Genomic DNA, 20719 nt, shown 5'->3' with positions numbered 1-20719 from the left:
CTGTTTCTTTGCCAGTACTATGCTGTTTTTAATCACAGTAGCTTTGCAGTATAGTTTCAAGTTGGGGCTTGTAATGCCCTCTGCCATGTCTCTGTTACCTAGAATTGCTTTTGCTATTCTGTGTCTCTTCTTGTTCCAAATGAATTTTCAGATTGTTTTCTCAAGGTCTTTGAAGTGTGTTGCTGGGGTTTCAATTGGGATTGCATTGAATCTATACAGCAATTTTGGAATTATAGCCATTTTCTTTTCATTTTTTTTAAATTAAATTCTTTTATTGGTACACTGTAGGTATACAACACAATTACATTTCTCATTGGGAATTGTACCTTTACCTAATGCATCTTGGTTCTTATTTTTTCCCCATTCCTAGCCCTCCCTTCACCCCCTCCACCCTTCCCTATTTACAAAGACTTTATTTCAATTTTTTCCATTTCTCATCATTTTTTCCTTTCCCTTCTTTCCTTTCCCGTGCCCCTCCCACTACCCCTACCCCTTTGGACCTTTTCTTCCTATTTTACATTATCGATTATTCATTCTAATCATTGGTACATTTTAGGTATACAATATAATGACATTCATCATGGGAAATTTGCACCTTTACATAGTCTTTCTTGGTTCTTATTTTTCACCCTTGCCCAGCCCTACCTTCAACATCTCCAGTCCTCCCTATTTACAAAGATTTTGTTCCTATTTTTCAATTTTCTCATATTAATCCCATTCCCTTCTATCCTTTCCCCTAGCCCTCCCACTTCCTTCCCCTTTGCCCCTTTTCTTCCTATTTCACATTACCTATTATACATTTAGTCCTTATTTACACTTTCAGTTTCTCACACCAGAGAAACTATTCAGAATTTATTCATGTGTGTCCTATTTATTTCACTTAAGAGTATCGCCTCAATGTGCATACACTTAGCTATAAATGTCTCTAATTTCTCATTTTTGATGGCTGAGTAGTACTCCATTTTATTAAAAACCACATTTTCTTTATCCAGTCTGCAGTTGATGGGCATTTGGGCTGTTTCCAAGTTTTAGCTATTACAAACTGTGCTGCTATGAACATGGGCACACATATATCACTGTGGTATGATTCTTTTAATTCTTTGGGGAAGATCCCCAGCAGGGGAATAGTGGGGTCAAATGGGACTTCCAGTCCTAGTTCTTTGAGGTATCTCCATACTGATTTCCACAGTGCTTGCACCAGTCTACACTCCCACCAGCAGTGGAGCAGGGTTCCTCTTTCCCCACAGCCCTGCCAGCATTTGTTATTGGTTGATTTCATGGTAGCAGCCATTCTTTCTGGAGGGAAGTGGAATCTCAGTATTGTTTTTATTTGTATCTCTCGAATGACCAGAGATGTGGAACATTTTTTCATGTATTTATTTGCTATTTCTACTTCTTTGTGTGAGAAATGTCTGTTCATTTCAGATGCTCATTTTTGGATTGGGTCTTTAAATTTGGGAGGTCTGATCTTTTTCAGTTCCTTATAGATTCGAGATAGTAGACCTTTGTCTGAGGAAGAGCAGGTGAAGATTTTTTCCCACATTGTGGGTTGTCTCTTCACACTGCTGGTGGTTTCGCTTGCTGTGCAGAAGGCTTTTAATAAGGAGAGATCCCACTTGTTGTTTGTGCTAGTTCACGGGCAACTGAGGTTTTGTTCATAAAATCTTTTCCTACACCGATGTCTTCAAGGGTTCTACTTAACCTTTGTTCCAACTGGTTCAGAGTTTCTATTTTAATATTTAGATCTTTAATCCATTTTGATTTTAGTTTAGTGCATGGCTAAAGATACAGGTCTAGTTTTAATCTTTGGCAAGTTGAAGCCCCATTTCTCCAGCACCATTTATTAAAGAGGCTATCTTTCCTCCAGTGAGGATGTTTGGCTCCTTTATCGAAGATGAGATGGCTGAGTGTGTCTGGCATTGCTTCAGCATCTTCTAATCTATTCCACCAGTCCTCAAGTCTGCTTCTTTGCCAGTACCATCCTGTTATTATCACAGCAGCTTTGTAGTACAGTTGCAGGTTGGGGATTGTGATACCCCCTGCCATGTCTCTGTTACCTAGAATTGTTTTTGCTATTCTGGGTCTCTTCTTATTCCAAATGAATTTTTGATTTGTTTTCTCAAGGTCTATGAATTATGCTGCTGGGATCTCAATTGGAATTGCATTAAATCTATATAGCAGTTTTGGAAGGATGGCCATTTTCACTATATTAATCCTTCCTACCCAGGAGCAGGGGATGTCTGTCCATTTTCTGATATCATCTTCAATCTCTCTTTTCAGAGTGCCATAGTTTTCAGAGAAGAGGTCTTTGATTTCTTTCATTAGGATGATTCCTAGGTATTTCAGTTTTTTGGATGCTATTGTGAAAGGAATTATTTGCCCTATTTCTCTCTCAGTGGGTCTGTCATTGGTGTCGAGGAAAGCTATTGATTTTTGTGTGTTGACCTTGTAACCAGCTACTTGACTGAATTTGGTTATTAAGTCTAGAAGACTTTTGGAGGAGTTCTTGGAGTCTTCTATATAGAGTATCATGTCATCTGCAAATAATGACAATTTGACTTCTTCATTACCTATCTTTATTCCTTTTATTTCTTTCTCTTGTCTAATAGCCATGGCTAATGTTTCCAGAACTACATTGAACAAGAGTGGTGATAGTGCACATCCTTGTCTTGTTCCTGATTTTAGTGTGAAGGATTTCAGTTTTTGACCATTTAGTATGATATTGGTTGTTGGTTTTTCATAGATGGCTTTTATCACATTGAGGTAGAGACCGTGTATTCCAATTCTTTGTAGAGTTTTTATCATAAATGTGTGTTGCATTTTGTCAAATGCTTTTTCTGCATCTATGGAGATGATCATATGGTTTTTGTCCTTGGCTCTATTGATATAGTGTATTACATTGATTGATTTGCATATATTGAACCATCCCTGCATTCCTGGGATGAATCCCACTTGGTCAGGGTGTATGAACTTCTTGATCATCTTCTGCATTGTTTGCCAGTATCTTATTAAGGATTTTTGCATCTATGTTCATTAGTGAGATTGGCCTATAGTTTTGCTTTTCGGTTGGGTCTTTCTCTGCTTTGAGGATCAAGGTGATGCTTGCTTCCAGGAATGAATTTGGGAGTATTGCTTCCCTTTCAATTTCATTGAAGAGTTTAAACAGCACTGGCAGTAGTTCCTCTCTAAATGTCTTGTAGAATTCAGCAGTGAAGCCATAAGGACCCGGGCTTTCCTTGGTTGGTAAGTTTTTAATTACATTTTCCATTTCATTGATTGATATTGGGTTGTTTAGACTTTTTAGGTCTTCTTCATTCAACTTTGGTAATTCATATATGTCTAAGAATCTGTCCATTTCTTCTGTGTTTTCTGTCTTATTGGTGTATAGGTTCTGATAGTAGGTATTGATGATTCTCTGGATTTCTTCTGGGTCTGTTGTAATTCCACTCTTTTCATTCCTAATTGCATGGATTTGGGCCTTTTCTTTCCTTTTTCTGATAAGTTTGGCTAAGGGTTTGCCAATTTTGTTGATTCTTTCCAAGAACCAACTCTTGGCTTCATTGATTTTTTTGTATCATTCTCTTAGTCTCCATTGCATTGATTTCTCCTCTGATCTTTATAATATCCTCCTTTGTATGAGCTTTGGGGTTGTCCTGCTCTTCTCATTCGAGAAGCTTGAGGTTCAGCATCAGGTTGTTTAACTGGGCTTGCTCTGTTTTCCTAATATGATTATTCACTGTTATGAATTTCCCTCGTAAGACTGCTTTCCTTGTGTCCCATAGATTCCAATATGTTGTATTGTCATTGTAATTTATTTGAAAGAACTGATTTGTTCTTTAATTTCCTCTGTGACCCATTGGTTTTTCAGAAGTGTGTTGTTCAATTTCCATGTGTTTATGAAGTTTTTGCAGTTTCTTTTGCTGTTGATCTCCAATTTCATTGCACTATGGTCTGATAATATACAGGGGATAACTTCAAGTCCTTTGCACTTACCTTAATATGTTCTATGAGCAAGTATGTGGTCTATTTTGGAGAATGACCTGTGTGCAGCTGAAAAGAATGTGTATTCTGATTTTGTTGGGTGGAAGACTCTGTAAACATCTGCTAAGTTCATATGATCAAGAGTTTGTTTGAGTTGTAGTATTTCTTTGCTTGTTTTTTGTCTAGTTTATCTATCTATTTGTGACAATGGGGTATTGAGGTCCTCCAGTACTATTGCATTAGTGCTTATATGGTTTTTCATATCCATTAGTATCTGTTTTATGTAGTTGGATGCACTAATGTTTGGTGCATAGATATTTATGATTGTCATCTCTTCCTCTTGGACTGTTCCCTTTACAAGGATATAGTGTCCTTCTTCATCTCTCTTAATCAGTGTGGGTTTGAAATCTGCAAAGAGGATAGGTACTCCTGCTTTTATTCGGGTTCCCGTCATATGGAGTATATTTTTCCACCCTTTAACTTTCAGTGTATGAGTTTCTTTTTGAATTAAGTGTGTTTCTTGTATGCAGCATGTTGTTGGATCTTGCTTCTTGACCCATTCTGCCAGTCTTCTATTTCTTTTGATTGGTGAGTTGATACTATTAACATTGATGGTTATAAGTGATACATATTATCATTGTCTTGACTTTTTCTTTTGTTTGATTTTCCCCCTTTACTTTTAATTTCTTGTCATTCCTGGTGGATACATTCTGCTAGGCTTTCTGACATTGTGATCCTCATTGTCTTTTCCTAGGATTTTGTCTAAAATTTTTTGGAGTGCTGGTTTGGTATTCATGAAGTTCCTAAGGTCTCTTTGTCATGAAAGTATCTTATTTCACCATCAATCTTGAAATATACTTTTACAGGGTACATCAATCTGGGTTGGAGGTTGTTTTCCTTTAGGGCTTGAAACACATCACTCCAAGCTCTTCTTGCCTTGAGTGTTTCCACTGAGAAGTCTGCTGTGATTCTGATGGGCTTTCCTTTGTATGTGATTTGTGTCTTTTCTCTAACTTCTTGTAGAATGTTTTTCTTCTGTTGGGTTTCTGGAATCTTAACAATTATATGCCTATGTGTAGATTTTTTTTTATCAAGGCTAGTTTGAGTCCTATATGCCTCACTTATCTGTATGTCAAATTCTTTTCCCCTCCTTGGGAAGTTTTCTGCCATCACTTCTGTGAACAGTTTCAGTTTTTTTTTTTTTTATGTCACTTGCACTCTCTCCTATTTCTTCTTTGACTCCAATCAGCCTTATGTTATTCTTCTTTGCATTTTCTAGCAGGTTCTGGATTGATTTCTCATGTTCCCCTGCTATTTTAAAGCAATTTTTCTTTTCCTGGTCACTAATTACAACCTTATCTTCTATATCTGAAATTCTGTCTTCACATTGGCTCATTCTGCCACACAGACTTTCGATGGAGTTTTTAATCTCCTGGAAATCTGTTTGCATCTGTTTTATGGATTCAATTTGTTTCCTATGTTGGGATTCCATCATGTTTCTCAGCTCCTCTATTTTTTATCTGTATCCTCTCTAGATTTATTAATCATGTCTTGCACTATGGGTACAATCTTTGCTGTTATGTGAGAAATTATTTCTGATTTCATTTTTTCCAGATACTCTTTCATTGCTAGTTCAGAGTCCAGGTGGTTGAGTATCAGAGTGTTCCATCTCGTTTCCCTTTTGTGTTGCTGTAGGTGATCTGGAAGTCTGGTTCTGTAGCTCGTTTACCTGTCTTCTCATTTTGACTCGGGTGTGTGTGTGTGTGTGTGTGTGTGTGTGTGTGTGTGTGTGTTCCTGGAGGCTGCGAGGCTCACCTCCTCTGTGCTGGGTGCTTTGGCACATCTACCCAGAAGCCTCCTCCTGCCTTGGTGCTGTGGCGCACTGATCTGGAAGTCTTCTCTGGGCTGGGAGCTGTAGCACTCCAACCTGGAGGCCCCCTCTGTGCTGGGAGCTGTGGCATGCCAATCTGGCCATCTTATTTATTAATTTACTTCCTTATAGAAAATTTTTCTGACAAATAGGGGTAGGCAAATGAAAATGAAACCTAAACTCTAGTTGGATGTATTCAAAATTCTAAACTAATGAGATTATACTGTACTTGAATTTATTTATAATTAAATCACTGTCACTCCCTGGACTCTCCAGCCTCTTAAGGTGCTGTTTCTTGCTTGCGATGCTCTCCTTCAGCATAAGCAGCCAGACATTTAACCTTGAGTTACAGAGATTGGGGCTGACAGGGCCTGTGCAGCAGCCTCTCCCTTTGGTAAATGACGTGGCATCGAGTTCATCTCACACAGGTCCTGCTCACAAGTCCTCACTATCAGATAATCATGTCAATGAATCTGCCAGTTATTCAGGCCTGAGCAGGAGACATCTATACCACACAAAACCTCAACTGTTTTTCAAAGATAAGGTCATAGGTGACATTCTTGTTTCAACAGAGAACTATCAGCCATGTCCCTTCACTAAGTAGCAGCTAATAAACATCTGGGTAATGGGTTTTGCCTGGCATTATTGGAAACTGGAACCCCATGTGATACAAAAATGAGCTGAAAGGGGTTTTAGAAATTCAACATTTTGAGAAACTGGTTCATCAGCTATCCATTTAACTCTAATCACAGGATCTTAATCATACAGAGGGACTGATACAATGAAGAGGAAACTATAAGGAGAGGGTTACAATTTAGATAAAAAATATTCCCAAAGGCATTATGTGTTTAAAAGTAGATACTTTGGAAGGTGATTATATCATCAGGGCCCTAACCTCATCAGGGAGTAATCCAGTGATGAATTCATAACTGAATGGGCTGTTAGCAGGTAGGGGCTGGTTAGAAGAAATCAGTCACTGAGGACATAATCAGGAAGGGTATATTCCTGGTAGCTTCCTCTCTCTCTGGCTCTTTTCCTCTCTGCTTCCCAGCTGCTTTGAGATGAGAAGCTTTCTTCCATCACACCTCTCTGCCATGGAGCCAGCTGGCCATGGACTGAAACCTCTGAAACTGTGAACTAAAATAAATGTTTTCTCCTTTAAATTGAGTATGTCAGGTATTCTATCCTAGTAACCGGAAAATGACTAATACAGAGAATAGCCTTTATGAGTGCAGACTATCACCAAGAATGGTGAAACTGAATGCTGGCTGAATTCCAAGGGCTTATGGGTCATTTCATTCCAAGTGATCTCCTTTACAAACATGGAAAACTAGCCAGTCACCATCAGTGATGTGTTGCAGCTGACTTAGATCATAAAGAGAGCTAACCATACACAGTTCTTCCCACATCCTCCTTCAGTGATTTCACCCTGGTAGCTTGGAGTCAAAATATGGTGGGAGTTTTTATACCATGGAAACGGGTACATGCTGTACACAAATCAGTTCCCCCTATACTCCAAATGAGCCAGTAGGTAAATATTTACCTGCTCACCAGTGGTACCACCTCATCTTGTTTTTGTTTTCACAAGTTTAGTGGCAATTGTTCCCTAGGGAAACCCCATGGACACATACTCACTGACCTGGGCTCGGTTGGTATACAGCACTTTCATATCCTTCATTTTGTCCAAGCCCTCATTGTAGTGCAGGATGGCTGTCTCATAGTCACCTTTGGCAAAGGCTTTGTTCCCCTGTTCTTTTAGGGCTATAAGAATAAAAATCACACAGATGAGTTTTCACCACAGAGCAAAAAACCCTTCTAACTGCAGCCCCCTGATTTTCCAACTCTACTCTGAAGGTCCTAGCTGCCACCGACCCAAAAGGCAATTGTCACTTATTTCTCTGCAGATATTTCAGGGCTTGTTTCTTTGTTTTTTCCTTCAAATCCCCCCTAAGCATTCTAAGTACTTTTTCAAAGAAAGTGACTCTTTGTACATCAGGGTTCTGAATCATTCCAAGCTTGCCAGAGACTAAGGTTACACATTCATGCAAAAAACTGAAATTCTTTAGACCCAAGGATGCACGAATCTGTGCAGTTACCAGCAGGAAAATGTTACATAAATTAAGCACCTTCTTCAACTTTATCAATGAGATTAAAAACTCTAATTTTAATATTCAAAGCTTTGATAAATAAACATTTTATCAGATACTGTCAAGGTCTACAGAGGACCACACTGGGAGACCTAGATGATGAGAGAGTGGGTAGCAAGGCTCTGGGGTTTCTCATCCTTATTTAGAAAGGGTTTAAAAATTAGAACAGAACTCCATTATGCAATAATTTTTTTGAATATGTATTTATGCTTAAGTTACTAATATAAAAATTATATGTGATTTTCATTGTATAGTGTTAATGTATTCCTTTCATGTGAATGATTATCTTGGGAAAACTTTCATTGTCAAGTAATGGATTATTTAATAAGTGATGTCTGTCTAGAAAAAAACAAGAGGAGGTCATATAATTTTCTAATAAGTATAGGTAGAATCATTCACATCTGCAACTGCTGGGTTGCATACTGCTGGGTAGTATAAGATAATACTTAAAGTATTCTTTTGACTATGTATCTTACTCCCCACACATATAGAATGTGTCTTTCTTTTATTTTGTTTCTCTTCTCTTTCTACATCTTTGTTTTTCTTTTTTCATTTTTCTGACTTACTCAGGCTTGCCAGTGGAGCCTCACTCCCATCTTGCCATACTTCCTAACCAGTGTGTAGGAATCTGATCCACTAAACCCACCCATATGCTTTAGAAGGAGGCTGACTGCTCACTGCAAGAGAACCAGAGAACACAGAGCACTGATAATATCTGCCGGGCTAGGTCCCACCACCACAGGCCCATCATGAGACTACCACCTGGTGTCCTCAAACATTAACATACAGGCTCTCATGTATTCTTCCAGCCCCAACCATCTCAGCTACTGAAAAGGAAGGACAGACAATTACCATCTGCTAAGACTTTATTTTCCCGTCTTCTCTTGGCTCGCTCCTTTGCATCCTTCTCCACAGATGCCAAGAAGGCCTCTGACAACAGAGTAATATCAAATATTGGGAAGAAAAATCCAAATACTATAACCAGTCCTTTAGCTCAAATGCAGAAGAAAGGTACTTTAGAACTTTACAGCCACACTTCTTATGCATATACATGGAGGCACATGCACACATGTGCAGATACACACATCTGAGGCAACTACAATGACATTTTCTTAATTTGGCATTAAATGGAATCTGTGTAATGTATTATTATACATGATGGCTATGATTAGGCTTCAAATCTGAATTATGTCTTTTAAAAGAGGTTGTCTTTCAAAAGACTTTTTTTGTTCCACTTAGCATAATGAGTCTCGAAGCTGAGCAATAGAGGAAATATCTAGATCCCCTGAGTAGCTAAAAGTAAACTGAATAATACAGAATAACAAAATTCAGTTTACAGAAGATTGGCCAGTAGAAAGTACAGCACTGCCTTGGTTCACAAAATTCATTTGTTCAAGGATTCTGGGTACGTTCATGTTCTTGCTTGAAAGATGGCCATGGTCATGTTTGTCACCCCATAAAGAGTTCTCAAACAAAAACAAAATTTTGCCAAACTTTTCTGTTTGCAAACCAAATTGTTCACAAAAAAAAGCGTTTGTGAAACCAAGGTACCACTGTAGAGAAAAAGCCTCTAAATGCAGTCTGACCGCTAGTACTAGAAGTGGGTGATCAAAGGGTTTTTGTTCATGAGTTGTTTGTAAGCCATGAGGCTATAATTTAAGAACCTGGAAATCACAATCAATAAAACCTGCTCTTAAGTAAAAAATACACATTGGGAAGAGAGATGCTTTTCTTACCTGGCTTTAATTCATCTGCATTCTGCAAGACATAGGTAATCATAAAAAACAAAGAAACAAATTTCAAAAACCACTCTATGATGAACACATATGTAAACTAAAAAGACGAATCAGTTAGAAATGAGAAGTTGGGTCGTTTTTCTAAACACCAACACTGAAAGGTCCAAAAATTCAGAGGCCTGGCATAACATTAGGAGATCTGATTGTGGGCACAATGTGGCTGAGTCTGCAGGATCAAGGCTGCCCCAGTCAAGGGACCCTAGCTATAGCTGTATGTGTTGGGAACAGAATTAGTAGAACATATTATCTTAGCAATATAGTTTAAATATGGTACACAAGCTTAGGAGGAAGAGAGAATGAACATTCATTTAAATAAACTCACAGGGCTGCTTAAAGATGACCCAGGAAGGCCAATGTGGGGAAAATCAGAGTTTATACTTCCTCATGGAAAATTAATCTAGTGAATCTGAGAGAGAAACAAATGACCATTTTACAGCTTTACTAGACATTTTGAGATTACATTATTGCCTCAAAAGAAAACTTTGTGATGTCTCCACTTATATGACTCCGTAACAGAAAAGGAAATCTTTACAGCAGCTTGGGGAGGGCTTATCATGGTCTTGTTCAAGGTTGTCCTGCACTCATCCTCCTCTTGAGCTTCCTCCATCAGCATCAGTCTCTTTTCTGTCTGGTGCACAGCTTTCTGTTGTATAACTGGGTCATCAGAATTCAGCTCCTGAATTAAAGTGGCTAGAGGAGAAATCAGATATGAGTCAATCAAACAAGGTCTTCAAAAGGAAAGAGTCCATTCATTAGAAAGGATGCTGTAGAAAATTAATGGGGAAGATCTCAGAGTAAGAAAACAAGCCAGTTGAAAGTGAAACAGAGCAATTAGAACCAACATGAGACAATTAAACACAAGATTTGTTTTGTCTGGGAAAAGCTACAAAAGAATTTAACCCTGGGCTTCAAGGAAAGGGTTTTAAGCCATTATTCAATTCAACTATAATTTATGTAGAGCTTATTAGGAGTTAGACTTTTCTCCTAAAGGCTATTGATAAAAATGAATTCAAAAGATTTTTTTTAAGAGCTTATGATCTTGTGCTGGAGACAAACATGCACATAACCACAAGCAAGTCTGAAATCACAAAGCAATGGCCCTTATGCCCCTCCTTCTCTCTTGACTATACTGCCTACCCAGATTAGAGAACTTGCTCTGTTAGTTGAAGGCCACCCTGCCCAATACTCAGCTGCCTTGCTAATCACCCTTCCACTCCCCCAACTCACAGATGAGTCTGTTCACCTTACTCTAACTCCAAATGAATCTTACCATCCATCTCTCTCAGTCTTTATTAGGAATGCTGAGTACTGGCAGAGAAAGACACATAAATGCCTTGGGGAATTGGTGCCAACCAACTGGACATTCAGTGAGGCCCAGTGATCTGTGTCACGCTAGGCATGACATCTTAGGTATGGCATCCTATTATTCTCCCAAAGACTTCCATGTTTTCGGCAATCTACTTGCATTTCTCTCATGACCAGAGATCTTGAGCATTTATTCATTCAGACCAGAAAGGAATGACATCAGAAAGGAATTCTTTCAGCTTCCTACTATCAAATCTACAAAACTGCCTAAAAGCATGCCCATCTGTGCTTCCTACCACAAGGAACAAAGTTCTGCTCATCTTGTATGAGATTAATTGCTCATTCTGTGCTCAGGATCCCACCATTGTGTCTCACATGATCAAGAACTCTATAGTATCCATTAAATATCTCGTCTTGACAATATTTTCAACCTCTCCCATTTGCCCAGCTCCTATCTAAATGTATTTTTATTCTTTAAATGTTTCTCAATTCCATCCTTTCTCAATCCTATCCATTCTCCTTCAAAACTAAATTTCTTATTTTTCCCTTCCATTTCCTTTTCTCCCCCCACCTCTATGTCTGAATATTCTTCCCATCTGGGGAAAGATCTATCTTCCAGTTTCCTATGTTCTATCTTTTATTTTGTATCTTTAAAAATTATTTATACTTTGGGCTTCTCATATAAAAGGAATTGTGGAATATTTAAGCCTGTGTGTCTGATTTATTTCACTTAACATTATGGTTTTAAGGTGCATCCGTTTTCCTATAAATGACTCAAATTTATCCTTCATTATGTCAGAGTAGTAGTTCATTATATATAAATAACTCATTTTCTTTATCAATTCATCTGTTGATGGTTATATAGGCCACTTCTAAGCTTTAGATATTATGAATTGTGCTGCTATAAACATGGGGGTATATGTATCACTGTGTCAGGATATCTTTAACCCTTTTGGAAAGATACCAAGAAAGGGGACTAGCTAGGTTGAATGGAATTTCTATTTTTAGTTTTTTGAAGAATATCCATACTGATTTCCACAGTGGCTCTACTAGTTTACATTCCCACCAATAATGTAGAAGGGTGTCTTTTCCCTCACAGCATCACCAGAATTTGTTATTGTTGGGATTTTGGATGACAGCTACCCTTTCTGGAGTAAGATAGAATCTCAATGCTGTTTTAATTTGCATTTCCTGATGGCCAGAGATGTTGAGCATTTATTCATGCATTTATTGGCCATCTGTACTTCTTCTGAAAAGTGTTTATTCATTTCAGTTGCTCAGTTTTTTACTGGGTCTTTTATGGGGGGGTCTGTTTTTTTGAGTTCATTGTAGATTCAGATATTAGACTTTGTTAGAGTAGCTGGCAAAAAAATTTTCCCATTCTGCAGGTTGTCTTGTCATCCTATTCACTGTTTCTTTTGCTATGCAAAAGTTTCATAATTTGATACAATCTCATCTGTTGATTCTTGATGCTATTTCTTGTGCAATTGGGAATCTGTCTAGAAAGTCCTTTCCCATCTCTATGACTTCAAGAATTTTACCTATTTTATTTTCCAGTAGATTGAGTGTTTCTGCTTTAATATCTATTTCTTTGATTCACTTTTATTTTATTTTGGTGCATGGTGATATGGGTCAAGATTCAGTCTCCTAGGGCTAGAGATGTGGCACTGTGCCTGCCTTGCAAGCTCAAGGTCCTGAGTTCAATCCCTGGTACTGCCAAAAAAAAAAAAAATGATTCAGTCTTCTGCATGTGTGTAGCCAGTTTTCCCAGCAACACTTATTAAAGAGGCTTTCTTCCTATGTATGTTTCTGGCCCCTTTGTCAGAGATCAAATGTCTGAATGTCCCTGGGGTTATGTATTCATATTCTATTCTATTTCATTGATCCAGATGTCTGTTTTTGTGCTAGTGCCATACTTTCATCTTTCCTCCTTTGTTTTTGTTGCTTAGGATTGCTTTTGCTATTCTGGGTCTCTTCTGGTTCCATATAAATCTTAGGATAATGTTTTCTAGTTCAGTGAGGAATGCTGTTAGTATTTTGATTGAAATTAAATCTATATATCAGTTTTAGTAATCTGACCATTTTGACAATATTCATTCTTCCTATCCAGGAACACGGGATATCTTTTCATTTTCTAATGTCTTCATTGACCTCTTTTTTTTCAGAATGTGGCAGTTTTCATTGTAGAGGTCTTTCAATTCCTTGGTTAGGTTAATTCCTAAGTATTTAATTTTTCTTGATGCTATTGTGAATGATAGTGTTTTTGTAATTTCTTTCTGTCAGTTCATTATTGGTGTATAACAACACTACTGATTTTTGGGTATTGATTTTGCATCCTGCTACATTGCTGAATTTGTATATTGGTTCTAGGAGTCTTTTGGTGGAATTGTTCAGGTCTTTTATGTAGAGGATCATGTCATCTGTGAATAAGGATAGTTTGATTTCTTCCTTTCCTATGTATGCCCTTTTTATTTCTTTCTGTTACCTGAGTGGCCAAAATTTTGAGTGCTGTATTGAATACAAGTGGTGATAGTGAATATTCTTGCCTTGTTCATGATTTTAAAAGGAAAGCATTTAGTTTTTTCCCCATTTAGTATGATGTTGATAGTGGGTTTATCATAAATGGCTTTTATCAGGTTGAGATAAAGTGCTTCTATACCTATTTTCTTCAGAGTTTTTATCACGAATGAATTTTGGATTTTTCAAAGGTTTTTTCTGTGTGTACTGAGACAATCGTGATATATTGCATTTGTTGATTTGCATATGTTGAACCATCTTTGCATTTCTGAGATGAAGCCTACTTGGTGATGATGTGTAATCTTTTTGATGATTTGCTGCATTGTATTTGTCAGTATCCTGTTAAGGATTTTTTAATATATGTTCATAAAAGAGATTGGGCTCTTGTTTTCTTTTTTAGTTGGGTCCTTGTCTGGTTTTGGAGTCAGGGTAAAGCTACCTTCCAGGAATGAGACTGGAATTATTCCTACCCTTTCTATTCCATTAAAGTGTTTGAGAGTATTGGTGTTATATCCTCCTTAAAGTTCTTGTAGAATTCAGTGGTGACTCCATCGGATCCCTGGCTTACTTAGCTTGTAAGTATTTTATTACTGCTTCAATTTCATTGACCGTTATTGGATTATTGAGCGTTTTTATGTCTTCTTGGTTCAGTTTTGGTAATTCATGTTTCTTGGAATCCATCTATTTCTTCAAGGCACTCCAGTTAATTTTAATTCTTGTTAACATTTGCTACTGTTAAATTGTTGCCACCACAATGGATGGGGATGATAACTCATGAATGTTTTGATTTCCATTTTGCTGGATATGACTGGGATTGAATATTTACTTACTGGTTTGCAGACCATTTGGATTTCTTTCTCTTCTAAGAAGTGCATGTTCCTATCCTTGGATAGGGCCATTTGTCCCTTTTCTATTGGTTTATATGATTTCTTTATATACACTTAAGCATTTTCATGTATTTCTAAACTTCTCCATGAGTAGTCTGTCTGATCACTTGTTTTTATGAAAACTTTCACTGAAGAAATTTTAAAACTTTGTTTAATATGGTAAATACACCAATATTTTCCTTTATGATTTATGCCTTTTCTGCTGTTAAGCTTATAAATACACTTCCTATAGTGGCTTCTAAAGTCTTAACATTTTATTTTTCTCATTAATATATTAAATCCTCCTAGAGCTGATTTTTAGGTAGCACAGGAGCCTCATCTTCCGAGGATCCCTGTCTTCCCAATGGTGTACCTTGTCATTCCTGTTACATATGAAATCTCTTCTAGGCTCCCCATTCTCTTCCACTGCCTTGTTTGTCTTTTGCAGCACCAACATCTCCATGAATTAATTACTATAGCTTAATAATAAGTCTTGAACAGTGAGTAAGAAGAGTTGTTTCACTACTTTTTCCTGCAGAGCTTTCTTGGTTATTCTTGGTCCTTTGCTCTTCCATGTGCACTTTGGAATCAACTTATTGAATTTTAGCACAAGCCACTTTTGGGATTTTGATGTGAATTGTACTGACTGCATAAAATAATTTGAGAATTTATATGTTTACCAAATGAGTCTTCTCAGCCATGAAAAAATGTATCTTCATATACTTAGATATTCTTTTACGTCCTTTAATTAAAACTGTATTAACTAAACTCCATAATTTATTCTAACTTCATCAGTTGCTCTTTAATATCCTTTTTCAGTTCCAGTATGTCATCAAGGATAACACATTACATTTAGTCACACCTCCTTAGGCTTCTCTGGGCTGTGACAATTTCTCAACTTGTTTTCAATGACCTTGACAGTTTTGAGGCATAATGGTCGGGTCTTTTATAGACTGTCCCTCAATTTGGATTTATCCTGTATATTTCTCATAGTTAGCCTGATGTCACAGAATTTAGAGAGGAAGACTGCACTACATAATATCAAGGGTACATGCTACCAACGTGACTTATCTCAATGTTAACCTTGGTTGTTTGTCTAAGGTTGTATTTCTCAGCTTTTTTCCATTCAAAAGTCATTTTTCTCCCCTTTCTTTTTGTACTGTATTCTCAATTTTTTTTTTTTTTTTTGGTACTGGGGATCAAACTTGGAACATTGGACCTGCAAGGCAGGCGGTAGAACCACTGAACTAAATCCCTGGCCCTGTGTTGTATTCTTTGGAAGCAAGCCACTAAATGTATCTCATATTCAAAGATTTGAGGGTTATGATTCCCCTTGGAAGGAGCATCATCTATATAAATTATTTGGACTTCATCCAAATATGAGGTTGCCTTTTTCATTTACATATTTATTTATTTATTCTGTCACTTATTTATTTTTGTTCTGTTTTTTTCAGAGGGTTTTCCGTGTAATTTAGGTTGGCCTTGAATATACTATGGGCAGGCTAGCCTCAAATTCAGAGCAATCCTCTTCCCTCAGCCTCTTGAGTGCTGGGATTACAGATGTGCACCACCAGGCCAGGCCTTCAGTCATTTATTTTTATCAGTATGGACTCATGGATATTCATTTTATACTTTGTACTATAATCTAATGGTACATTATTTAATTTGTTCCTCAAATTTTTCCAGTTTTGACCACTGGGATCTCTTTCAATTAAATTTTATAATTTTATCCATGAAAAGCTCACATAACTTTGATAGATTTATTTTGAGATTGGTAAGTGAAGTCTTCACTTACATCAGAAATTAAAAACAGAACTAGCACATAATCTAGCAAATTTGTTTCTGGGTATACATCCAGAGGAAAAGAAGTCAGTATGTCAAAGAGATATCTGTTCTCCCATGCTCACTGCAGCACTAATCCCAGTAGGAAAACAGGGAATCACTCTTAAATTTCCACCAACAGATGAACAAAGAAAGTATGGTGTATATGTGTGCGCATGTGCACGCACGTGCGCGCAAACACACACACACAATGGAATTTACCCTTAAAACAACAAAAAAAATCTTGTCATTTGCAACAACATGAATGAACCTGGAGAACACTATACTAACTGAAACAAGCCAGGTACAGAAAGACAAGCACTGCACAATATCACTTAAAAACTCCTTGAAGCAATGTAAAATGGCAGTTACCAGAGGCTGGGGGTTGGGGATAGGGACATGTTAGTCAGAAAATATAAAGTTTCAGTCAAATGGGAGAGATAAGTTCTGCAACTTTATTGTACAGTATGGGACTAGCTAGTAATAATGTATGGTATACTTGAAAATTGTTAATAGAGTAGATCTTGTGTTCTCAACACAAAAAAAGGAGTTAGTATGAGAACTGATGGACAGATTAATTAGATTCATTTAATCGTTTTTTATAACATATACATAAACTAAAACATCACACTGCATGCCAAAAATATATATAATTTGTCAGTTAAACCTGAATAAAGCTGAGAAATTATTATGGCCTTTGCTTTACAGTCTCTTTGTCTGATATTAATATTCAATATCTGCTTTCTTTTGGATACTTATTTTCCATTTTTCAAGGTTTCAACTTTCCTGTGTCTTCAAGTTCAGGTGTGCTTCTTCTCAGCTCAGACTGTGCAAAGTTAATGCCCTGTGAACAACTTCCCTAGGACGTCGTAACTCACCAAACTTAACATATCCGTCTTCCCTTCCACTAAGTCTGTTCTGGTTCAAATGCCTTCTATCTCAGCTGTCACTCAGCTCTCAGGACGCATCCTGAGTCTTCATCTTCCCTCTGTCCTCACAGCTTCAAACACTAAAGCTTGGCAAGGATGACTTCTAAATACATCTCATACCCATGCCCTGTGTCCACTCCCACTGCCATGATTCAAAGCCCAGCCACTCCCCTACCCATCCTGCAGCACTGTAACAGCTTCCTCCCTGCTCTCTGGGCACTCTTTTCCTTCCCAGTGCAGACTGTATGCCAAACAGGGCTGAAGGCATTTTTCTATAGCATAAATCTGATCACGATCCTGCTCTGAGTAAATGCAACAAAGGAGTCCCACAGCTCTCTCACAAATTCCCTACTGTGACTTCCAAGGCCTTCCTTGGTCTGGCCTCTCCTCACTCAGATGGGACCCTTCTCTCCTTGCTCTCTTCTATTCAGCCTTATGGAGTTTTTCATCCTTCTGTTTCTAAAAGGCACCGACCTCTTGCTTAACTCCAGCTTTCCCCCTTCCTTACTTCCCATCTGGACCCCTCCTCAGCCTTCTCCTTAGTGGTGAATTCCTACTCACTCTTCAGATTTTGCTTAAATTTCACTTCTTCAGGGAAATCTTATTTGACTCATGATATAGACTGAATTGTGCTTCCCACAAAAAAAATATGTCAAGTCCCTGAGCCCCATATTTGGAGACTTGCAGACCAGACAGTCCTTTAAAGAGGTAATGAAATGAGATCATACAGGTAGGGCTCTGATCCAGTATAACTAGTATCCTTATAAAAATATCGACAGAGAGATGACCATGTGAGCACACAGCAACAGATGGCCTTCTACAAGCCAAGAATAGAGGCCTCAGATGAAATCAACCCTACCAACACTTTATCCTTGAAGTTCTAGTTTCCAGAACAGTGATAAAATATATCCCTGCTGGTTAAGCTTCCCAACCTGTGGTGTTTCGCTAAAGCTGCCCAAGCAGGCTAATACAACCCCCTAAACTGGGCTAGATTCTCCTGCACTTTGCAAATCTTTCTTTGTGTCACATATCACTTTGAAATTATTTAGCATCTGTTCCCCCACTTAACTATAGGTATTCTTTTATTATACTGTACAGTGCCTAGACATATCACAAGAACCCAAGAAATGAGTGTATAGAATTCATATACATGGGGCTACATAAATTTAAATTAGTAAAAAAATGAAATAAAAGTAGAAATTCAGTTCTTCATTTACACTGGCCACATTTTAATTGGTCAATAGCCACATGTGTCCAGTAAATAATGCAGATTACAGTGAACAATGCAATTCATTTCCATCATTGCAGCCAGTTCCACTGGACAATGCTGGTATAAATGATACCTGAGTGAACCTGAAGTCTGAATAAAAGACACATAAAGAAGAAGCAGAGGAAATAACAAAGACCAAGTGCAAGGTATAAAAGGCAGGGTTTGTGTGGCAACCACAGCAGTTTGCTGCTCTTCAAGTGAGAGGTAGGGACGTGAGAGAGGTGAGAGCAAAGTCATGTGGGGACGCAAGAGAGCTTGGGATTTATTGTGACTGAGAAGGAATCCAAGCAGAGAAGTGTCTGGGCCAGAACTGCATTTTAGATACATTACTCAGTGGGGAGTATATGCCTGGTGGCAAAAACAACAATTAAGGGTTGTTGAAATTCTGTTGAGAGGAACCAGAAGAAAGGGAGGGTTGGAGAGGATGGAGCTGGGCAGAGGCCAAACTTGAAAATGATTGGATGCAGAATGAAGAGGTGGGAGAAGTTAGTTAAGACTGGTAGATTTGTGGGTGGTGGCGCCACCCACTGAGATCAGAAGGGGATGGCAGGAGAGGCAGAGGTTCCATTTGGAGAGGGAGGGCAGAGGGGGAAAGAGGTGATGACTCAATGTTGTACACATGGAGCTTGAAGTATTTGTAGGATTTGGCGGATATGGCAGTTGGCTACAGAAGCTGAGGTTCTGAAAAGATGCCCAGGTTGCAATTAAGATGGGGAAGCAACTAGCAAACAGTTGGTGGCTATGTGCTTGCTTGAGCAGCACATATGCTAAAAAATTGGAACTATACAGAGCAGATTAGCATGGCCCCTGCAAGAACAGGTGGTGGCTAAAATCACATGAAGAGCCATGTGAGCTGTGGGCCATGGCCAGAACTCATAGAGCATTGTTTAGGGATGAGCAGAGGAGAGACTCACGAGAAACAAAAGGACACACTAGTATCTATCACTGTGAAGTTACCCAAACTATTTTTAAAATTCTTTGTATCTGTCCAGTGTGCTGGAAGCAGCATTTTAACATATTTCTATTTGCTATCTAAGGCTAATTTCCTTGTTTGTTTGATTCTAGCTTCAGACAAGCTCCCTGAAGTCTGCACAGGGTCTGACTGGTGTGGAATCTTTTAAATGTGATGTGTGTGATCAGAGTACATTCTCCCAGGTCCTGTCTGTCTGAGCTGGGGATGGGTCTTCTTGTGAAGAGAGAGATGGAGAGGGGGTGGGAGGAGAACAGTAAGCATAAGCCATCCATTTAATTTAATAGACGTTGAGGGAAAGCAATTTGATTTTGCCTGTGTAGTTCAAAAACAGAAATGACTACCCTAAAACAGGAAGGATCCCAAACTGATCAATGGGATTCTTGATTGACCTTCCTAAAAGGCAATGGCTAGGCTCATTGGCCATGGAGAAACAGCTACTCCTTTTGACTGGAAAGGGGATGAAATATGGAGGAAGGCTGTCAGCCTGAATACCAATCAGAATGTTAACAGCTTCTATGCTATCAATTAACAGCCAAAAAATACTGCCTCGAGGCTGCAGCTTACTTCTCAATATCCTTTTTTTTTAGTTTCAATTACAGTTTTTTCTTAAAAGTCATAAACCTGTCAGACAACTCAGGAACTAACTTTATTATTTCTCTTTAGCCACTCCATCTCTCCAAGGCAGAACTCAATTTGTTTATGATTTACTGGTACTTACTGATTTCATCCACATTTTTAAGGAATTTCTGCAAGTCTTTCTCTTGATCATCAGCCATTGTGGGACAAATTCCTAAGGGAGGCAGCATAAATGATGAGATTAATAATAAAACACTAAACAGACCTGTCAGGCTTATTAGCCTTCTACGACTAAGAGCCAAGTGATTATTTTAAAGACAGATTTGTGTTCATAAATGTCATAAATAACAGCAAGGAGACTCATTTTATGCCGACTGTTGCTTAAGCCACTCATTATTTGTGGCGATTCTCCCAGAAAGGTGGCAGCCCTCCCTCCACTGGTGAAACTGCTCTGCAAATAATTCCTTCAAAGCCAATATGAACCACTGTGATTCAGGGACCTGCCATGAAAGAGAGAGCCGGAGAAGAGCAACTGACAGGTCGCCAGAGATAAAGGGCAATGCTGACTCCTGACTGGTCCTAACAGGCAGGCAGAGGCTTGGACCTGGCAATGTATCAGGTAATCAGAGACTGGACAATTTGCATCTAAATGTTTCTACTTGATTAAA

At 38.2% G+C, this 20719-nt stretch overlaps 1 protein-coding gene and 1 pseudogene across 10 annotated transcripts in view; one reads left to right on the top strand and one right to left on the bottom strand.

The window, feature by feature from the left end:
* The window catches only part of Ttc12 (tetratricopeptide repeat domain 12), an 89056-nt gene that overhangs the window by 67245 nt on the left and 1092 nt on the right, over nt 1-20719 (bottom strand). For all 10 annotated transcript variants that reach the window (XM_087212380.1, XM_087212385.1, XM_087212388.1 and 7 more), the window contains exons 2-6: nt 20194-20265; nt 10327-10484; nt 9735-9756; nt 8851-8928; nt 7491-7612 (exon numbers count right to left, since the gene is read on the bottom strand). In XM_087212380.1, the coding sequence (XP_087068506.1) occupies nt 7491-7612; nt 8851-8928; nt 9735-9756; nt 10327-10484; nt 20194-20251 (438 nt within the window). In that variant the 5' untranslated portion in view covers nt 20252-20265. The remainder of the gene's footprint in view (nt 1-7490; nt 7613-8850; nt 8929-9734; nt 9757-10326; nt 10485-20193; nt 20266-20719) is intronic.
* LOC147827924 (U6 spliceosomal RNA) lies at nt 19246-19314 on the top strand (annotated as a pseudogene).

The sequence above is a fragment of the Heterocephalus glaber genome, unplaced genomic scaffold (genome assembly GCF_053883595.1).
Source record: "Heterocephalus glaber isolate CG9 unplaced genomic scaffold, H.glaber_assembly_v1.0 deba00001429, whole genome shotgun sequence".
Taxonomy (NCBI): Eukaryota; Metazoa; Chordata; class Mammalia; order Rodentia; family Bathyergidae; genus Heterocephalus; species Heterocephalus glaber.
Note: the sequence above shows the minus strand (reverse complement) of the source record. Positions and strands in the feature narration are given on the sequence as shown.